This window comes from Pleurodeles waltl, chromosome 1_2 (assembly GCF_031143425.1).
Source record: "Pleurodeles waltl isolate 20211129_DDA chromosome 1_2, aPleWal1.hap1.20221129, whole genome shotgun sequence".
In the NCBI taxonomy this organism is placed as follows: Eukaryota; Metazoa; Chordata; class Amphibia; order Caudata; family Salamandridae; genus Pleurodeles; species Pleurodeles waltl.
Genome location: NC_090437.1, coordinates 600721721 through 600744666, shown reverse-complemented (window position 1 = coordinate 600744666; position 22946 = coordinate 600721721). Strand labels below are relative to the sequence as shown.

Sequence of the window (22946 nt, the reverse complement as noted above, 5' to 3'; positions counted from 1 at the left end):
GTTTTTCCAGGGTTGGGAAAAAAGTGGTTGGAGGGAAAATGAAGTTGTAAATGCTCAATAGATTTTCACATGAGCAAATCTACACATCTGTATTTGCTTGTACTAAAATACAGTTCACAAATATGTTTTAGAAGTACAATTTCCTGGTCTACTTCTGTAAGACCTTGTGAATTTATGAAAGCCACAAATGCAAAGACATATACGATGGGTGCACTTTTGTGACTTTATTTAAGAATTGGGCCTCCAATTAGGTCTGACGTTGACCAAGACATTTTGTTTTTGTTTAAAATTATTTTTCTTTCTCTTTCCATCTGTTGACTGGCTTTACTGTAAGTGGTAGCATTCTGCTCTTCCACAAGAAGCATATTGGCACACAAAGTAGTTTTATTCAGTGCCGGGAACTACTGTGGCAAAGTGTGCTTTTTGAGACCAATTTTTTTTTTTTGCTTTTTGCCAATGCTTGTTCCAATGGTAAGGGCCTAACAGCCCCCACAACAATAAAGTATTCCAAAAGCCATGTCAAAACAAGACCTGCATTGACAAAACCAAAAGATTGACCACCAGTGTCCAATCGGTTGGCTTTGCTAGTGCTGGTTTATTTTCATGTTTCCTACAGTCTTGTTGAAAATGATTACACTGATTTTGTAATATGCATATTTTTGGAAATACTGGGATGCATCAACAAAGTTTACTAAAGGATGCTTCAATGAAATAGTACTTACAATTTTTTACTAATTTAGCAACATTTTTTCCTACTTGCATTTGTTTCTGAACATTTTATTTTGAAAGCAAAGAATCCACAATCTTGCTTAAAAGCTTCTGCAAACATTTGCATCTAGTTAGAGCATTTTAGGAGCATTACACGTAGCCTCATATTGTTAAACCTTTTGAACGTGTGTACACACTTGTTTTTTTTTTTTTTTTTACTAGAACCACTGTCAGTAGTGCAGTGTAACACTACAACATTTATTTAGATTACTCACCCTATTAATAAAGGCTTTGCAATAATGAACCATCAATACAGATTCGAACAGTATTATTATATGAACACAAATATGACCTCAACGGCAGACAGTTCCCTTCCCTGTAAACTGACAGCCAAAATGTTTGTGCTGCATGGGATTGGGCCCACTTGTCCCATGGATAAAATAAACATGAAAACTTGTTGTCCTTGACCCCAAACAGTACTGGGCATTGGGCTATAGGAATTCCACACCTATTAATTAAAAACACGTAAAATGTCATACTGGTGCCAGACAGCAAGGCTAGATCTTTTGATGTTTCCAGTGCTCAGTTCAACATGTGAGTAACTGGAAATTGAAAAGATCCTTTATATGTCTAGCATGAGTTTGCTATAGTACTATATCTTTCGTAAGGCGGTTATAATTGCTGATTCCAAACACATCCACATTGCATCTTCCTAAAAGTACGCTAAGCATTGCTCTAAAAATGAGTGACGCATACCTTGAGATTTGTTAAGCATCACAGTACAGTCCAAGAGTACTATAAATAAGCATACTAAACCACTTTTTTGATTCTGACTTCACACACACAAAAGATGTCTTAGAAAATAATGACCACAATTTGCAGAGAAATATCACCAAGTCGAATGATGTAGGCCTTGAGCATCTTTTGTGTACTTTAATTTTAGCATCATGCCACAAAGAGAGGGAACTCTCCTGATGCGATGTGTGCCAATAATGTCTCTGTTGTTTTCAGTAAAGAAATAAGCTAAAAGCATGGTTGTTTGGAGCGGTCCAAAAACAAAGTAAGTTTACTAAATGGTATTACAGTGCATTTACAACTTCCTACATCTTGGGTTAAAAAAATACATTTTGCTTCCTGAGTCCCTCTAAGAAAATATATTATTTTCCTAAGCTTGCAGACAGATTGCCTGAATCCCTTGAACATCTTTCTGATACTTCTGGTGTCCAGACTAACTGTTAACAGATAAACTCCACAGTTTTCCCATATACCTTTCTTCTCCATTTGAGTTTATGTGTGTATTTAGGGGAGATAGTTGCCTTAAAAGTAGTGTAAATATGTAATTGTAAATCATACATTTTTTTAAATCTGTTTATTTACAGCTGAAGCTTACTTTTGAGACATCATTCTTAGAGCCAGATGGAGGTTCACAATTTAAGTACAAGCAGGCACCTCCAAGCATGAACAACCTGATTAAACTTCTATGGGGAGAAGATAATTCTGACCTCCAGCTTGCAATCCAAGGAATACCTCATATTGCTATGTTTCTTACCTTGAAACTGGATTCTGAAATATCAAAAGAAGAGGTGAGTATTTAACAACAGGATTTTGATTTTGGCCACAGCATCAGTGCTGATCTGTGAAATGTGCTATCTGCTTTCTGTCATTTAACTACATGTGCTCTGAAGCAGACAGAGTTCTAGCATGCCTACTAAGAACATTTGGATAGCGCTCAATGTAAGTTTGGTTTGCAGTCAATGTAACTGTTTTGTCCTTGTGTAGGTGTTATGTTATTTTTTATTTTTTTTACCAGGTTTTGTTTTTCATGGCTAGACAATATTATTGTAATATTGTAAGTGCTGATGACAGACCTAGCATTCTTTTCATATTGATCTTCTAAACATCAAACCACTCCACTAGTTAGCCAAAGAGAAGACCTTTGTAAAAGTTCTGATTGCTGTCTTGTGAAAAAGAAGCTGGTTGTCTTAATTTCTGAGAGTTTCTCAGAGGATGGGTCAGGTCCCTGATACCCCAAAGATCTAGGATTTTCCTCTTAAAAGCATGCTGAATCAGAAAGCTCCTCATGTAAGCAATCCAGATCATTCCGGGCCACAAAAGCGTGCTTTGCCTAAAAGATAAAGATAAAGAAATTAAGTTGATGTTTTGGGTGTTTTGGGCATCAGTGGAGTTGCAGTTGCCTGACACGCAAGTTACCCATTCTTTGTTTTTTGCAGAATTTTAAAATAATTTGTGTAGTCCGGACAGACTGGACTTCAAGAGGGTGCTTATTGTTTGATTTGCCAAACTAATGTGAGATCATAAAGAAGAGTAGGACAAAGGTCAATGGTAAAAAAATAAAATAAAAAAAAGTGGAGGAAGACAGAAGCCTGTGGATCTCAGCATGAAAAGTGGGAACACTGACTGATCAAGAAGGTGCACAATTGGATATGATGGGAATATCTGTGGAGGAAATTCTTGAACCAATTCTGCACTTCCGCATGAACCTCCAATACAGTTGAGGAGTGTGTTCTCAAGAGGTTGTGCTCCAATGTCCTATACGCAGCTTACAGGTCCATGAGGGAGAGGAAGGGATGAGGGCCTCTGTCAGAGCTGAATGTGCTAGAATGTCTCAACCTGACATGAAGAAGTGCAGTTTGTTACATGTCTGGGTTGAAACCCAAACTGAAAAATACAAGTAAACCAGCCATCAGTATCAAGTTGGCAACAGGACATAATTAATAAATAATAAAACACATCTATGATGTAACGTATTGGGAGATTGGAAATCCACCTTTCAAAGTTGGCTTTCATCATTGTCGTCATGAGTGGTGATAGCAGAGGAATTTTGTCTAGTATTACAAGTGGCAAATTGGAGGGCTTGCTTCCTAACAATAATATCACCAAGCACACAGGGATGGGAGAAAATTTGAATGCTTCCCTACCAAAGTTAGACCACTATTTAGTATTCCAGTTTTTATTTGTTCAAAATCTCTAATCAGATTTATTTAATATTAGGCTCCCATCAAACATATCCTCACTTAGTTCTCCTTTCACTGTCTTGATGCTGAGGGCTGAAAAAAATTGTTCTTCAAGAAGAGATGCCAGGACCAAAAAGGTTAATTATTCCAATGTTAAAACCATGGCTTCTCCTTCAAAATGACAAATACTTTATGTCAACTATTCATAGACACAGAGTGAGATGTTTCTCACTTGTTTATCTCACACCACCCATAACTTTTGTTTGTCCTTTTCCCATTGGATATCTCTTTCAATGGGTTAACCAGCCACCAGTCTGTAAAAGGTCAAGTATTTCTATCCCTGAAAGTGCAGCTCAGCTTTTCATTTCTTTCAGGTTGATATGAGTACCAGTAAGTTGGGAACAATAACACCTGTTACTTACAGAGACTTGAAATGATAGACTGCTACATTATAAGTGCTTTCTTTTATGAAAGTTAGAATAAAGTTGTAAGAAAGTACCCTCTTTCTGGCATGGTTACCCCCACTTTTTGCCTGTTGTCAGTATGTTTTGACTGTGTTCACTGGCATCCTGCTAACCAGGACCCTAGTGATTATGCTCTCTCCCTTTAAAGTTGTTTGCTTGGACCACACACACATCCCACATTTGGCATACTGGTGCCCCCATATAAGTCCCTAGTATATCCTACCCAGGGCATTGGGGCACCAGGAGTCCCCCATGGGCTGCAGAATGGATTATGCCACCCATAGGGAGGCCATGCAAAGTGTATCTGAAGGCCTGTCATTGCAGCCTGCGTGAAAAGGTGCATGCACCATTTTCACTATAGGTCACTGCAAATCTCCCCTATGGTAGGCCCTCTTAGCCCAGAGGGCAGGGTGCAAGTACCTATGTATGATGGTACCCTTGCATGAACAGAGGTGCCCCCACAAACTCCAGCTCCATTTTCATGGACTTCGTGAGTGCGGGGACACCATTTTACGTGTCTACTGGACATAGGTCACTACCTATTTCCAGCTACATAATTGGTAACTCCGAACCTAGGCATGTTTGGTTTCAAACATGTCGGAACCATACCCCAATACTGTTGCCAGTATTGGAAGTATTGATGGTTTTCTGCCTTCCTACTTCTTCAACAGCTCAAGCCCAGGAAGGCAGGCCAATGGATTTCTTTTTGGAGAGGGAGGCAAGACCCTCTCCCTTTGGAAATAGGTGTTACATGGCTTAGGAAGGTAGCCTCCCCAAGCCACTGGTATGCTTTGAAGAGCACATTTGGTGCCTTCCTTACATAAACCAGTCTGCACCAGTTGAGGGACCTCCAGTCCCAGCTCTGGCGTGAAACTGGACAATGAGTGACCACTCCCCTGTCCACCGCCAGCCCCACCTCCCCCACCCCCCAAGGGTGGGGACCCGAAGCGTCTCCAGAGGGTCCCTTGATTCTGCCATCTTGATCCACGGTGGGTAGAAGCCTCTGGGAGCATCTGAGTGGCCAGGTCAAGCTGGTGATGTCCGAGCCCCCACCTAAAAGGTGGTCACCTGGCTAGGTGACCAATATCCCTTCCACAGCTATTTAGAGTCTCCCTCTTGGGTGGGTCTTCAGATTCGACTTGCAAGATTCCAGCAGGACTCCTCTGCAATGTCTACTTTGACTTCTGGCCACTGGAAACGCAACAGGACTTCACTGGAAGCTACAATCTGCAGCTCCAGAGACAACTTCGCCCTGCAGCATTGCTTCTACGACTCCTTCTAGCTTCTGCAACATATCCCCAGCTGTGCATCCTCTGAGCTTGGCAAGTCTTCAGTCTACACTAGAAGAAAGAAGGAATCTCCCTTGGAGTGAAGGAGTCACTCCCCTGCATCCGCAGGCACCAACAGCAACGACGACCGGTTGTGTGGATCTCCTCTCATCCTGAACTGCGTGGATCCTGCAACACGAGTGGTGGTCTGGAGTGGTCACCTTGGTCCTCTCTGCCATCTCTCCAGCTTTGATGAAGGTAAGACCTTGCCTTCCCCCGCAGGACAGTATCCCCATGCACCATGTCTCTTGCAGCTACCAGGGCTTTTTGGCGTCTCCTCTAAGGGATCTTCAGGCTCCTTGTAGTCCCAGCCCCCAGCACTCTTCCCTGCAACGCACAGCCCTCTGTGTGCTTCTTCTGCGGCGTAGGACCCTTCTTCAGTTGTGCTGCGTAGGCTCCTCTGCAACTCCTGGATCCTCTTCCAGTGGGTCCTCTGTGGGGGCTGCTTTTTCTTCTGTGGACTCTCTGCATTGCTGAGGGCGCCCTGGGAATCTCCTCCATGGGTTAAGTCCTCCTGGAACTTGCTGTCCCCGGCAGCTCCACTTTTCGTCTACTGTGACTCTTGCCTTTGCCAAGGCTTGTTGGTGGCTTTTCCATGCCACATACAGACTGCAGTCTTCCATCCGGTGTGGGACGTTGACTGCATCCTCCAGGAACTCTTCACCGACTCTAGGGCTGCATTTCTGATCGTGTTCGTCCTACCGTCAACCAACTCCTGCAACCACAGACTGGTGTGTAGTGGCTATTGGAAAAACCCAATAACTTACTCCTTTCTTACTAGGGTGGGGGGTAGTGTGTCACTGTGGTACTTTTTGGGGTTCCTAGTTCCTCCAGCTCCCCTCTACAGATTCCACTTACTTGGGTGGGGGTCCTGCATTCACATTCCATTTTGTTTTTTAGTATATGGTATGGGCTCCCCCTAGGGTCACTATTATCTATTGCTATTACACTGTTTTCTATTGCTATTTATGCCTATTTCTGTTTAATAGTGAACACACTTAGTGTGTTTACTTACCTCCTATTGGAGAGTTGCCTTTCTAGTACTTTTGGTAATGGTGTCAGTAAAATAAAGTCCCTTTATTTTTGTAACACTGAGGGCCTCATGAGTTTGGCGGGCCGCAGAGACCGCCCGCCAAACTCTTTGGGTTGGAAGACCGCCACTTCGTTCTTCCGCCCACTAGCCCTATTACGAGTTTGCTGCTGGGCCAGCAGGAAACTCACCACAACATTGATGCCGGCTCGTAATCGATGCAGTGCATCTGATGTGACGGCACCTGTTGCGCTTTTCACTGCTTGTAAATCAGCACTTGGCATGGACAGTGCAGGAGCCCCGATGGGGACACCGGCACCCTATCTCTGCCAGCCTTTCCATGACGGTTCCCACCAGGCGGTCGGCCGGCCTGAAAGTGGCAGTGCCAGCTGTCCGACTGTGCCACTTTTGCCACAATCGTAATGTGGAGGTTAAACTGCCACTTTGGCAGTGGTCCGACCGCCGCACTCGCAATAAGGGCCTGAGTGTTTTCTTTCATGTGTTTAAGTGCTGTGTTACTACAGTGGTATTGCATGAGCTTTCCAAGCTAAGCCTTGGCTGCTCCTCCACAGCTACCTCTAGAGAGCCTGGCTTCTAGACACTGCCTACACTTCATTAATAGGGAAACCCTGGACCAGGTATAAGGTGCAAGTACCATAGGCACCCAGCACACACCAGGCCAGCTTCCAACAAAAGCAGTGAGGGTAATAACGATCTGTAACCTGATTCGTTGTACAGCAATCAAAGTAAGCTTTTGTAACCAGTAATGGGTAAAGTAATGCAAGGTAAATTAATCAGAGTAATCTCTTGTGATGTAATGCTGGGTAACACTCTCAAAATTGTCTTATTCTACATTCCAATCTACTGCCAAGCAAAGAGGGTAAAGTATTATAGAGTGTTGTATCTAATGCAGGGTAAAGCAATTTGCATACTCTCCTTCTCTGATTTAATGAAGTGAAAGCAATCTATATTCTCCTGGACTAATATTGTAAAAGGTATTGTAATTTGAGCAATCACCTTTAATCTAAAGCACGATTAAGTTATCCCAGGCCTTATTGTCTGTATTCAACACAGAATAAAGCAATTAAAATAATGTTCTGTATTATAGAAAGGTACACAGAAACAGACTAATCAACGTCCTTAAACTTTTAAGGATAAAGTTGTCAGACCTGTCTGCTTCTGTGTTCTAATACACTACAAGAGTAAAGTAAACAGAATCAATCTGTTTTCTAATGTTAGGTGAAATTATTATAATATTCGTTTTCTGTAGTTAGAAGCAGGGTAAGTCTGCAATGTCTGTCACCTAATACATGTAGAAGTTATTATTGTAATCTTCAGCAATATGCATGGTAAAAAAGTCTTTCTATAGCGCGATGGAGGAAAAGCAGTGAATATGTTTTCTGTATATAATCCTGCAATAGCTGCATTTATTTGGATTATTTTCTGTAGTAAAGTGCATGCTAATGTAGTAGGAAGAACACCATTCTGAAATCAACAGCAGGATTAAATAAATGCAGCGTGAGTTAATGCAAAGGGAGGACATGCAAGCATTTACCTTCTATAATGTAATGCAACGTAAAGCAATCAAAGGGATCTTATTGTGTGACCCAGCAAAGGCTAAAGCAATTGGATGAATTGCCTTCTGCAGTCACAACATAATAATGTTGTTCTAACGCATAGTAAAGTAATCCAAGAAGCCTCCTTTTTTAATGTAATGAAAACAAAAGCAATTGAAGAAATCTGCCTCTGTAATCCAATGTAGAGTAAAACAATCTAAGTGATCTTCTTTGATTCAGTGCAGCGTAAGATAATTAAAGAAATATACTTATTCTAATATAGCATTATAGCCCTTCCGCCTCAGCCTATACCCATTGTCAACATCCCTGAACCACGTTTATAACCCAGAGCCTAAGCTACGGCCTATAACATTCAAAGTAACCATAAAAGCTACATTAATTATGTAATATAATCAATGTAATAGCCTTCTGTTGTTTAATGCATGGTAAAGTAACAAGATTAATCTTTGTAAATCTAAGGCTGAGCATTCAGGGTGATATGACATATAAAGCAGGGGACAACTTAAAGGCAAGCCATAAAGAAATAAGAGGTTTAACAGGCAGCAGATGATGCTATTGCTGCCACTGGAAGTAGCAAAGAATGGTAAGCATAAGAGCCACCTTGTCTCTCTCTCTCTAGCACGACAATTTCTTCAGAAAATGATTTGTAATTCTTCAGCTTGAAAATTGTCACATCTGATACACCCTGTTTAACAGTGATGTGATTGCATCTACTTCCAGAACTAATCAATCATGGTGTAATAAGTAATTTCTCATTTTTAATTGGCCTCCTTGCTAGAAACACCTCTGATATAAGTATTGCTCTCCCACTGTAAAGATTTGAATTTAAGAGCAACTGTAGAAAACTGAAATTCAATAAACACCATGTACTTCTTTCATCACTCTTTTTTTCATACATCATACAGCAGTGGTTGCCAACCTGTGGTCCTGGACCCTTGGGGGGTCGATGAAGCCTACTCAGGGGGTCTGCAACTGCTTAGAAAATTGAATTATATTAATAGATTAATAAAGGGTACACATTTTAAAAATCTAAACATTTTAAAATGTTCTCTAAATTTGAAGCAATTTAAAAATTTAAGGGACTGATTACGATCTTGGCTGATGGGATTACTTCGTCACAAATGTGACGGATATCCCGTCCGCTTTAGTAAGATTCCATTACTCTATGGAGATTGTAATGTGGCTCACAGAATATCCATCACATTTGTGACAGATTACTCCATTTGCCAAGATAGTAATCAGACTCTAAAGTTAGAGTCCTCATTTTGTTTAGTGGAAGCAGTGCAAGTGCATCAACCAATGTCGTATGGACGACTAGTGGCCTCAATTAAATTTAGAAAAGGTCCAACCTGACCATTAAAATTGTTATTTTTATTTTTTTATATTTGTGAATTAAATAAATGATTAAATGTTTTGTGTATTTGTCTGACAAATGCTTGTTTCTGTAGTTTTTGCATATTGTTCTGCAGGTCAAATTATCGAAAATGCTTAGGTTGGGATCTCCTGTTTCAAATAATGACTCAGTAGGGTCCCTGTATTCCAATAGTGATTCATTGGGGGTCTCGGAGTTCCAGTAATAATTAAGTGGGGGTCCAAAGGTTGAAACCACTGCTATACCGGTAGTGCATCTTCGCTTGTCTAAAAAAGTCCAGCTTTGTGATTTTGTATATGGTAAATTTCATGTACTGTGCTGCAAACATAAAAGTATACACACACACACACACTCATCTAGCCATCCATATATATGTGTGTATTATAAAAGTGATGGTCCAGTTTACATACGAGGTCGCGCGTGCTTAAACATAAAGCAAGTAGTAAAAACGCAAAGACCAGAAGTGTTCTAACCGAACCGTACTGAAGTTTATGCAAAGGCACTGATTACTCTGAATGCACAGGAGTTTTGGAATTGACCAAGTCCCACGGGCTTGAAGACCTGCAAAGTTAGCACTCAACGGCAACAGTCGAGATTTTGGGATACAGAAAGAAAACGGCTGTTTAACTTAATGAATCCAATGACTGACATGCGTGCAAACGGGAGAGAATGTAGCCATTCTGTGCACAAATAGTAACAAATGCCTATGACTCAACCTTCCTCCTGAGAGACAAATGTCCCCCGAACCTCACCCTTTCCAGCACTTATCACAAAACAGGTCACACCACTGCCAAAGATTTCTTGGGAAATTCTCAATTCCTTCAGATTAAAGGAATTTCTAGTCTGACTACTAATGGAAGTGGAAAGCTGTGCTGTTCAAATCTGAATTTAATTAGCTCTGTTTTGAAATACGTGTTAGCATCAAGGGTTTCCTGCGTCTATCCCCTGTACAAAGAAAAAGCCTTTCCTATTAGAGGGCAGCAGTAGAACTGAAAAGCGCCTTTTCATGCTCTGCAAATAGAAATCCCTACCCTGTCGTGATGGGAAAGTGTTCTGCTTTCCCATGCACAGAAAAGCAGAACAGATTCATAGACCTTCACATCAGACCCCGACACCCCTCAGAAACTTTCAGCACTTTATGTATCAAATCACATTCCTCAATGTGGTTCCGTGCCATAACCACAGCACCAACTGCGAAAGCTGCAAGCCCCGAGGAAAAAGAACAAACAAATATGAATGTAAAGGGCCACTTGAATTTAAGACACTTTACTAGCTCAAGCAAGCCATGTTTTGTTTTAACAAAACCAAAAAAATATTATTTTCTGCGGTTTTATGTTACCCTATTTCCAAATTCATGCACTTCACTTGTTTACAGTGTGCTTAAGAAATACCATCTCAGGAATGCTTGCTAATCTCCAGCTTTCAACACAGCAGCATTAGTATGCAACAAGGTTACTGCCAAAGGACAACAGACAAACATAAGCTGATTCGCACAACTAAATTAAATTTTCAAGCCCAAGAGCAAATGACCGTAAGCAGCGTTTTCCCCCCACCGCAAGAAAGGCCAGCTGTCTGCTACTTAGCTATACATGAATAGATGGGAAGTTTTCGAGAGCTAATACAACTTGTACTTGTATCAAAGGATGTACAAAATGAGTACTGGCAAAGGCAATCGGGCCTCCTTTCAGAAAGCAAACGTTTTTAGAATTAACACTTATAGTTCACCTCGAGTCAGATATTCTAAAGAAATTGGAGGCCTTATTGCAGTCTGAAAGTTTCATTTAAGTGCATGCACCCTTTCTTTTACCTATGCATATTGATACTGCGAAGGTCGGGTAGCAAAAGTCTCTTACACGTTTTTCAGCAAGTTGGTTGTCATAACTATTTTTGGTAACATTTCTTGTCCAAGTATAGTTTGCATCCCCATTCTTTCCTTCCTCTCGTTATCCTTGCTTAGAGGCTAAATGTTATAGTGCCCAGTGAAAGAACTTTTATCTTTGAAGATCCTAGCATGTTCTAGTAGCAGCTGTTGACTTGTACACCTTAATTCCTGTCAGTGCTTAGTTACCTCATATGGGGGAGATTACTTTCTGGTTCTCGAAGATAGTAAAAGTTTTCTGCATTTTCTGACTGTAAAATGTATACTAAAAAGTAATGTCAGAGAGCGATCTAACGCTCTTCTTCATGTAGTAACAGTTGAACAAATTTCGATCCTGAAGTAGTGGAGGGTGGTGATGGGAATTCCATCAAAAATAGAGTAGTCCTTTCTGCCCTTCCTGACTTTCCAGAGCCCTATCATTAGGCGGCCAATCTGATGATGCAGCCTCTTCTAGCTCCACCATTCACTGAGTCGGTAATGCCTTGGGAAATTATACTGCCTGAACTGACATTCCAGATACCCGGCCTAATATGACTGGTCCACCTCCAGTTCCACTAGCATCAATCATTTGCAAAATCGCACAGCCACAGCAACCCTCCCAGGCCTGTCGCTGCAGGAGAGAGGACATAACAAGACCGCAATCTTGGGAGTGTTTTTCCCTCATTCCTACGGACTGGCTGTGATATCCTAGAGATGCAACAGTTTCTAGTGTGTTTACCTAAAAGTTTATAGCACCAAACAAACCACAAATAGGCACCTTCATGGCATTTAACCCAGAGAATGAGTGGGTCATAAGAGTTAGGAGCAAAGAAAAGGGGACAGCCATATATTTCTCTGTTAAACATTTAAAGGAATTATTCTTCTAGATTGGCAATACCAGCCAACTTTTAGAAACACTGGCTGTATACAAAGAGAATAACAGAAGATGCATCTTAACTGCAAATCAATTATAGTGATTTTGTTGAGAATGGCACCTGTTTTGCAGTGGTATGAAATTGCAGAACCTGTATTACCAGGCTCTATATAAAAAAAAAAAAAGTTATTCCCAGACTGCCCCAATATGCACCAGTAAAAGAACCCTAGGGGAGAGGGTATGGCGTATAGGCCTGAGCGTACCAACTTTGGAGCTGGGGAACACGGTTTGAGTCTCGGCGCTGGCTCCACATCCTGTGATTCTGGGCAAATCGCTTAATCTCCCCTTTCTACCAAAAGTGAATGTGTTCTTTTATTATGTAACCGGTGCTCATGTAAAGTGCTGTAGTACCTTTGTATCGAGTTTGCGCTATATAAAACTGCAGAAAAAAATAAAAAAGCCCCGCAGACATAGCAAAGAAACAGCAAGATGCCCAAAACCAAGGAAGACTAAAACAACACACCGCCATGAGCGAATAAGCGAGGCAAAAGAAAAACTAACATGCTTCACTAAGGTATCTTGCAAATCGTGCAGTAACCCATGTAACCTGGTCAGTCTGTAAGTCAGTAACAAAACAGCCTCAAGACAGGAAAAATGTAAAGCATTTACCAACAACATTAGGGAATTGTTGAAAGGCAGACCCAGTAACGAATAAAAGTGATGGGCGTGAGATGTGCGTGGTTGAGGACCATAGAAGAGATTACAGCATGTTGAGAAAAGCAGCTCTTGCGCTCTGCTGTGCTCGTCCTAAAAAGGATGTTTTATTGAGAGGAGATGCTTTTTCTTTTTTTTAAGTACAGAACAGGGCGGACTGAGAGCCAGTATCAACCTTGTTTAAACAGCCCTATGTTGGCAATTTGAATGGGACTATGGGATCATGGCTACCCTTGCTACAGTGTGGCAGAATGGCACGGCCAGCCCTTGTCTACAAGACGTTGCCCAAAGAATGGAAATAATTTAAAAGGTAGCAAAAACTGGGGGAGCTGTGTTAGCCATGGACTTCTGATATCTAGTGGAATAGAGTGCCAGTTTGATACTAGACATCCATGCAAGCCTCCAGGGTACTCAAAAAAGTGAAATGTGTTAACTCTTAAAGAATAAATTAGTGGAGTGTTATGAATGGATCTAAGAACCATCTCTAGTAACACAAGGTAAAAAGTAGGCAACAATACTCAATGATGGTGCTGTCCTTATTGCCACTATCATTAATGATTAAACAAATGAGGTGTGTATTGGTGAAGAGAAATGAGGCAGTTTTTTCTGTTGGAAACACATGGAGAAGACAGCTGCTGCCCTTAGACTTTTAATAAACTAGATGAACAAAAATATAGCTAGAATAATATTTTTCTAGGCAATAATGCTGCCAATTCAATAGTGACAAAGTTGGACACTTTGTGGCAAAATTACTTTTGTCTCTATGCAATACAGGTCAGATAATTAGTTCTGATAATGCCCTTGGTTAGGTCCTTGACAGATGAAGGCACGCATTGCATACAATTTATGAAAATATTCCTTTCAGATAGAGAAAAGGATCCAGGGTGTATTAATTCTGGATGAAATGCTAGGGGATTATCAAATGTGATGGAAAGGATGGAGTGTAAGGCAGTTGGTGTGGAGAGCTTATTGACCATGCTGTTGCATTCTGTCTTTCAAGGATGAAAAAATGTGACCATCTCTTTCCGGTTTTTTCTACACTGCAATAATTTCCTCGGGAAGCCCAAACTCTCACTCTTGCTTCCCCTGCTAACTCTGCTCTAAATTACAAACATCAGGTGGGGACAGATTGCTTTGCGGTTATCAGAACGGTACTACTACACCCCCTCGTCTTCAAAAGTCACATACAACGGCAAGGATTTTTTCCTGGCAATGCAATTGGAAGCTTGGATTCTCCCTCATTAGACACCTTCAAAGGGGGGATGAAACTACTTCTTTAACAAAGACACGTTCAGTTTGCTCTTAAGATAGCCTGATCTTAGGTTACCCTTCTAGTCAATTTTTCTCACGTCTCTTCTCATGTTCCCACCTCTCCTTCAGTCGCAATTAATTATTGTGTCCTGGACCTTCCGCACACCTGGATCGCTCCGCTTCTCATGTTTACCCGCCACTTGCTTCCCCTTTTCTCACAATGTCCTACTTCCTTCTTACTCAAGTTGGATATCAAGGTTTTCACTGTATTTTTACTAGTATCTAGATGAGCACCTGCTGTATCAATGTGATTTACATATGTAATCTGTGTGTAACCTAACACGTTACTTTGCATGCACCCTAATTATTTATATCTTGCTCTGTAAAGTTTAATATTTTTCTGCAAAGGAATTCGATACCTCCGGATCACGTTCACACTTAAAACTGCATTAATTAAAATAACAAAATAACAAAATAAGAAATAATAAGGAAATGATTTAAAAGTGGAGCTCAGTTTGTGCTGATGCATGCACACACTTGCTGGTGATGATGCATGCATGCCTATACAGCATCACACATGTACGTAACTATGAAATCATTGTGCCTTTTTTTTTTGTCCGATGCTGCACAGCATCTCGATAATTTTTTTTTGCTGATGCATCACCAAAAGACATTGACAAAGCCAATCGGTCCAAAAGGTGAGATCTATTTGTTTTGATGATACTTGAGTCTTTTAGACAAAAGTGCAGTTTGGGTTGGACTTGAATCTTCAAGTGTTCTCATATTTAATCGATTTGTGTAAAATCATCTTGTTTGGATTTTTGCCTTTGAATCCCTTCAATATTGAAAACCCTTACTTCTGCATGTTTATCACCGCTTTGTTGCTCATTTTGTTTTTGCCACTAGTGCTTATTTGATCATTATATTAATCAGATTAAATGTTTCTAAACTTTTACACGTCCAACTCCAATTTTACAGTTTCTTGACATTTAATTTAACCCCTTCGCTGTCAGGCCTTTTCCCCTCCTGTGCCGAGCCTTTTTTTGGCTATTTGGGGCAGTTCACGCTTAGGCCCTCATAACTTGTTGTTCACATAAGCTACCTATGCCAAATTTGTGTCCTTTTTTTTCCAACATCCTAGGGATTCTAGAGGTACCCAGACTTTGTGGGTTCCCCTGAAGGAGACCAAGAAATTAGCCAAAATACAGTGAACATTTTGTTTTTTTCAAAACAATGGGGAAAAAGGGCAGCAGAAGGCGGCTCGTGTTTTTTTTCCCTGAAAATGACATTAACAAAGGGTTTGCGGTGGCAAGATCACCATCTTCCCAGCTTTCAGGAACAGGCAGACTTGAATTAGAAAAACCAATTTTTCAATACAATTTTGACATTTTACTGGGACATACCCCATTTTTACTATTTTTTGTGCTTTCAGCCTACTTCCAGTTAGTGACCAAAGTGGGTGAGAAACCAATGCTGGATCCCAGAAGGCTAAACATTTCTGAAAAGTAGACAACATTCTGAATTCAGCAAGGGGTCATTTGTGTAGATCCTACAAGTGTTTCCTACAGAAAATAACAGCTGAAATAAATAAAATATTGAAACTGAGGTGAAAAAAAACAGCCATTTTTCTCCATGTTTTACTTTAACTTTTTCCTGCGATGTCAGATTTTTTAAAGCAGTATACCGTTACGTCAGCTGGACTCTTCTGGTTGCGGGGATATATAGAGCTTGTAGGTTCATCAAGAACCCTAGGTACCCAGAGCCAATAAATGAGCTGCACCTTGCAATGGGTTTTTATTCTATACCAGGTATACAGCAATTCATTTGCTGAAATATAAAAAGTCAAAAATAGGTATCAAGAAAACCTTTGTACTTCCAAAATGGCCACAAGATAAGGTGTTGAGAAGCAGTGGTTATTTGCACATCTCTGAATTCCGGGGTGCCCCGACTAGCATGTGAATTACAGGGCATTTCTCAAATAGACGTCTTTTTTACACACTGTCTTACATTTGGAAGGAAAAAATGTGGAGAAAGACAAGGGCCAATAACACTTGTTTTGCTATTCTGTGTTCCTCTACGTCTCCCGATAAAAATGGTACCTCACTTGCGTGGATAGGCCTATCATCCGCGACAGGAAATGCCCCAAAACACTACGCGGGCACATCACATTTTTTCACAGAAAACAGAGGTGTTTTTTACAAAGTGCCTACCTGTGGATTTTGGCCTCTAGCTCAGCTGGCACCTGGGGAAACCTAGCAAACCAGCGCAGTTTTGAAAACTAGACACCTAGGGGAATCCAAGATGGGGTGACTTGTGGGGCTCTGACCAGGTTCTGTTACCCAGAATCCTTTGCAAACCTCACAATTTGGCCATAAAAACACTTTTTCCTCTCATTTCGGTGACAGAAAGTTCTGGAATCTGAGAGGAGCCACAAATTTCCTTCCACCCAGCGCTCCCCTGTGTCTCCCGATAAAAATGGTACCTCACTTGTGTGGGTAGGCCTAGCGCCCACGAAAGGAAATGGCCCAAAACACAACGTGGACACATCACATTGTTTCACAGAAAACAGAGGTGTTTTTTACAAAATGCCTAGCTGTGGATTTTGGCCTCTAGCTCAGCCGGCACATAGGAAAACCTAGCAAACCTGCGCAGTTTTGAAAACTAGACACCTAGGGGAATCCAAGATGGGGTAACTTGTGGGGCTCTGACCAGGTTCTGTTACCCAGAATCCTTTGCAAACCTCAAAATGTGCCTAAAAAACACTTTTTCCTATCATTTTGGTGACAGAAAGTTCTGGAATCTGAGAGGAGCCACAAATTTCCTTCCACCTAGTCTCCCGATAAAAATGGTACCTCACTTGTGGGGGTGGGCCAGGTACCTGCAACAGAAAAAGGACAAAAACTTGCAGAGATTGAGGGGATAGCACAGCGAGTTGATAAGCACATATTTTTCTTTTATACATCTTTTAGGCTGACTCTGCTTTGGGGTCCCATGCAAGTGAGGTATCATTTTACTTTGGGGACTGAGGAGAACGCTGGATGGTAGGAAATTTGTGCGGCAGCGGTGATCCTACAAAGAAAAGTAAGGAAAATATGTTTTTTTTAATGCAAATTTTGAGGTTTGCCGAGGGGTCTGGGTAAGAAAATGTTGGCGGATCCAGGCAAGCCACACCTCTTTGGACTCCTTGGGGGGTGTCTATTTTTAAAACATGTCTGGGTTTGGTAGACTTCCGTAGATGAAGACCGCACCCGGGACCAAAACCATAGGTGCCCCCCGTCCCCCAACACAGGTAGTTTTGCAATAGATCATTTTGGTGTGTCCACATACTTAAGTGATGTTCCAAACACTAAAATTGTGAAAAGAAATGCACTTAGTTGGTGGGTGAGGGGTCTTTTTAACATAACCTAAGTTGGTGGCATGCTTCATCATCGGGGTCCCACCCGAGGCACCTAGCGTGTCACAGGTGTGCTGCGACGCCTGACTACAGTGGAGCAGGTTTTGTCATTTTTACCACACATACTGGTTGGATTTGGCACGAGGGTGATGGTTCAGTGGATAAAATTTTATTAACAAGAGATTTCACAAAAATGAAATGCACTGTTAATAACTGAAAGGCCAAAAAACGGAACCAATGACTCACAGCTCGTGAGCTGTAACCACGGCAAGGCACCAACCGCTTTACAGTCCATTCACACACCTTTCATACATGACGTGCACAAGACCATTCACGCCGCCAGCCACAGCACATTACAACACTTGCATCGACAGACAGCGCCACTCAAGGGCCCATCACTTACATACGCCCACATGCCTGATACAGCAATCGCACCAGCTGATGGGCGTGTGTGGACTGGTGTTTGGCTGGCAGTGTGTTGCAGTAGCCAACAGCAAGTCAATATGTACACTATGTACACCCTCAGCCAAGCGCCACTCCACACACAATGGCATCACTTTTTTTTTTTTTTTAAACAAAGAAACCACTAACTAATTAGAAATAATTACAAAACTACAAACACAAAAGCTCTAACTAAGTACATGACAGAAATGCCAACCATGAAACTGAACACATGAAAATACAAAACAGGCAGTTTACAGTCATGGTTGTTCCCAGTAATTCTTCTGGGTGTGGTAATTCTTAATACAACCACCCACACACAGCCCAGGCTTTGAAGGACAATCTGGGCAGTACATTCGAGTCTCCCTCCGGATACCTCTTCGAAAACACACTGTACATTTCTTAGCTGGAAAGTCTTTTTTGGGTGTGGGAGGAATGTGCTCAGCAAAGTGGCGATCTTTCAATCTAGCCACATCCTCCACCACTGCTTCTCTAGGAACTCTGGCCTGTTCCACCACAATAAGGCTCTCTATCACTGACTCCTGAAATTTCACAAATGTCATCTTTGACTTTGGAGACCTATCCTTAAACACAATAAAAGCATTAAAAGTTGCTAAGTGGAAGAGGTGAATAGCTAACTTCTAATACCAAACGTAAGACTTACGAATAGCAGTATAAGGTTCCAACCTTTGATCAACTCCATCTACACCTCCTATGTGCTTATTATAATCTAAAATGCACACAGGTTTGCGCACTTCAGCACCCTGGCCCCAAACAGTCACGGGGGAAGTACTCTCATCATGGATGGTACTTAACATGTAGACATCCCTCCTGTCTGAAAATTTCAAAGCTAGCAGCTCATCATTCCGCAAGGCACTGCACTGTCCCCTCAAGTTTTTTACAGACAAGCTCCCTTGGATAGCCTTTTCGGTTACAACGAATTGTGCCACAAGCAACAGTGTCCACTCTAAACAATTCCTTGAACAACTGCACTCCAATGTAGAAGTTATCTACATACAAATAGTGACCTTTGTTGAACAGTCCTCTACCAAGTTCCCACACAATTTTCTCAGCAACTCCAAAAGTAGGAGGACAACCAGGGGGGTCAATACTGGAATCCCTACCAGTGTAGACATGGAAGTTATACACACATCCTGTACTACTTTCAGACAGCATATACAATTTAATTCCATATCGTGCCCTCTTGCTAGGAATGTACTGCCTAAAAACCAAAGACCCTTGAAGAGGACCAAAGACTCATCCACAGCTATTTCTTTGCCTGGAACATAGATCTTTGAAAACCGATCTACAAAATGATCAAGGACAGGCCTAATCTTAAAAAGACAGTCAGAATCAGGGTGATCTTGTGGCAAGGCTAATGCATTGTCAATAAAATGCAGCATCCTAAGAAGCAAATACCGATTACGACTCATGGTTGCAGGAAATATAGCTGTTGCCATCAAGGGAGTAGTAGACCAATAAGAAGCCATTGACGGCTTCCTTATCAACCCCATCAAAAGAGTCCACCCCAAAAACCTTTTCATCTCCTCCAAATTTGTGGGAATCCACTGGGTAGCTCTAGAGTGTGGCCTAAGTCTAGCAGCGTTGTCCCTCAAATACTGCTCCGCATACAAATTAGTCTGCTCAACAATCTCTTCCAAAAACACGTCATCCACAAATAACTCAAAGAAATTGACAGGCAAAAAGTTCTCTATTGACTCTACACCCTGGAAGACCAGTAAAGGCAGGCAACTCTGGCTGCTCCATGTTTGGGGCATCCCAGAGTTCAGGTCTTCTAACGGGAAACCTTTCAGCCCCAGGTTGCTGCACTAATGGCACATCAGTGTCCTCCTCTAAAACAGGCCCTTCATCTGCACTATGTGTGGCTTCCTCATCAGAAGATTCCTCTCCAACAGAAACTTCACTGCCAGAATCACTCACTTCCTCCTCTGCCTCAGATGCAAAGTCTGTCTCATAATCATGATCAGACAATGACTCAAAAAGCATACCAACCACCTGCTGAGCGGTCTTCCTGCGGCTAGCCATGATTTTTCCTCCGAAAATTAACTGGACAAATGCACCACCAACAACCAGCACTGTGTAAGACCAAGGGGACGCCCCCCCCACATAATTAAACATATAAAAAAAATCCCTGGCGTTCTAGTGGTTTCTGCCCCCCTTGGGGACAGATCAGCCTAAAAATAATAGGCTGATCTGTCCCCAAGGGGGGCAAAAATGGCTTTGGTACACGGGCCCCCAAAGGGGGCCGACCCTTGCCCAAGGGGCCGCCACCCCCTCCACTAACACACACACTATCCCTGGTGTCTAAGTTGCTTCTGCCCCCCCCTTGGGGGCAGATGGGCCTTAAAACAAATAGGCCTGTCTGCCCCCAAAGGGGGCAGAAATGGCCAACTGTTCAATGCCCCCCTTGCCCCCAAGGGGGGCAGAATTAGCCAACAGTTCAATGCCCCCCTTGCCCAAGGGGATGCCCCCCCCCCACAAAAATAAACATTAAATAAATCCCTGGCGTTCTAGTGGTATAGGCCGATCTGCCCCCAAGGGGGGACAGAAATGGCCACAACAAACATGCCCCCCACATGGGAGTGACCCTTGCCCAAGGGGCCGCTCCCCAACACAAAACACAGCAGAAATAAAGAAAACAAATAATAGCCTGGCGTCTAGTGATTTCTGCCCCCCCTTGGGGGCAGATCAGCCTAAAAATATAAGACCGATGTGCCCCCAAGGGAAGGCCACAACAAACATGCCCCCCAAATGAGAGCAACCCTTGCCCAAGGGGCCGCTCCAACACAACACAGCATAAATAATGAAAAAAAGAAAATCCCTGGCGTCTAGTGGTTTCTGCCCCCCTTGGGGGTAGATCAGCCTAAAAATATTAGGCCGATCTGCCCCCAAAAAGCCACAACAAACATGGCCCCCAAATGGGAGCGACCCTTGCCCAAGGGGCCGCTCCAACACAAAACACAGCATAAATAATGAAAAAAAGAAAATCCCTGGCGTCTAGTGGTTTCTGCCTCCCTTGGGGGCAGATCAGCCTAAAAATGTTAGGCCGATCTGCCCCCAAGGGAGGCAGAAATGGCCGCACCAACATGTCCCCCAAATGGGAGCGACCCTTGCCCAAGGGGCTGCTCCCAAACACAAAACATTACTAACATTAAAAAAAATTACAAATCCCTGGCGTCTAGTGGGCATGCCTGCTGCCCAATCGCAATGCGATCGGGCAGCAGCAATGCTCAAAGAGACACTGGGGAAAGGAAAACCCTTTCCTTTCCCCCGGTACCTCTTTGTTTACAACCCCCCACCCGCCGGAGGAGAAACTCATCTGTTTCTCCGTTCGCAATCTGGAAGTGGCCGGCACTGTGTAATGATATGTGGGGTGGGGAGGGGCGTGGGTGGAAAGGGAAGGGCTTCCCCTTCCATCCCTGCACTGGAGGTGGTGGTGGGGAACCCCACGGAGGGAGCGCTAGCACTTGCTCCGGGCCGAGGGCGTAATGGTTACGTCCTCGGCACAGGAGCACTGTGCCGCTGGACTTAACCTGTTCTGTGCCGCGGATGTAATGGTTAACAACTGGGAAGTTAATTGTATGTGATTTCTGCTGTTCACATTTTCTTCTTGGTATTGAGCAAATCGTGGAGGTATATTGTATTTTCTGACATTTCATCCACGTTCCCTCTACGAATACAGACATATATAGATGGTCACATGCTTATGCTATGTTTTTTAATGCTTTGTAAACCTGTGACAGATAGAGGTGGTGGTTCGGGATATTATCCCCTCTTGAAACGGATAACTTCCAGACTGCTTCTTATGCCTCTTTAGGAACTTTCATTGTGACATTGTGAAATAGCTGTACTGCCCATAGATATCGTTTTGGGTTCAAGTTATTAGGTTCAATGCATTTTTCATTCATTCCCTTCTTCCTTAGAAGTTTATCAGACCTCATAGAATTTGTCCTCCTCCCATACCCCAGTTTTGGTGTTTGGGGGTATTTTAGGGTTGGTCTTTAATATAAATTATACTAAAATTCAGTACGTTATTAAAATCAATTTATATATTTACAGCAAGAAATTCTGTACCAATATCCAGTCTCTGAAGAATCCCAAAAACTGAAAAGTGTGAGAGGAATTTTTCTAACACTGAGTGATATGCTTCAAAATCTTACAGGTGGACGAATTATCAGGTACTGTGAAAACTCAAGTCAGTATATGAATCTTTACCATGCAAGATCAGAATTCTTGTTGATTTTTTAAATGTTTTATTTTCGACTGTGTTTAAAACAAAGCAGTCTTTGCTACTGAGATGAATTGTCTGTCCGTTATTCTGTATGATATATATGCATTTGTAACCTGTTTAACTCTAACAAATATGTACAGCATATAAGTGTTTCTCCTTAGTGTTGCATTTATGCATGCTCTGCTCAAACCACTGTGGGATTCACATAGAAAGTTGTTAATCTGCACCTGCAGGCCTATTGCCTCATTTGATTGCATATTTGTCTTTCTGGAATTCAACAACATTTTTCAGTATTATCCTTGAAAATCTTCAAGAGTCGCAGGTTTCATTGTGTATTTTAGAAAACACAAAATTTGATGTGCACTAGTACAGTAAGAGCGGAGGGAGTACACTGCCTGACATACAAGCACACAATTTGACCAAATGCATTGTCGTAAATGCAGTACTTGATAACAGTCACTTCAGTTGAAATTATTTAGTTTTCACCATTGTTGGTGCAGCCAATGCTGTGTATTTATAGACAAGTGTTTCAGGATGTTTGTCCTATTTCATTAGAGAGTACAACTTTAAATGTGGTGGTGCTGTCCATGCTGCCTACAGTCCTATCAGTTTTCTATCTCATTCCCAGAGCGGAGGTGTAACCCATTGAGCATTTCCACTAAATAATCAGCAAGGAGCCTATCAAAACAAGATAGGATGGAGTTCTCT

General features: G+C 42.1%; 1 protein-coding gene across 2 annotated transcripts in view; it reads left to right on the top strand.

Moving 5' to 3' along the window:
• INTU (inturned planar cell polarity protein) overlaps positions 1–22946 on the top strand; it is a 361378-nt gene that overhangs the window by 178027 nt on the left and 160405 nt on the right. For both annotated transcript variants that reach the window (XM_069242352.1, XM_069242349.1), the window contains exons 4-5: positions 2088–2291; positions 22067–22185. In XM_069242352.1, the coding sequence (XP_069098453.1) occupies positions 2088–2291; positions 22067–22185 (323 nt within the window). The remainder of the gene's footprint in view (positions 1–2087; positions 2292–22066; positions 22186–22946) is intronic.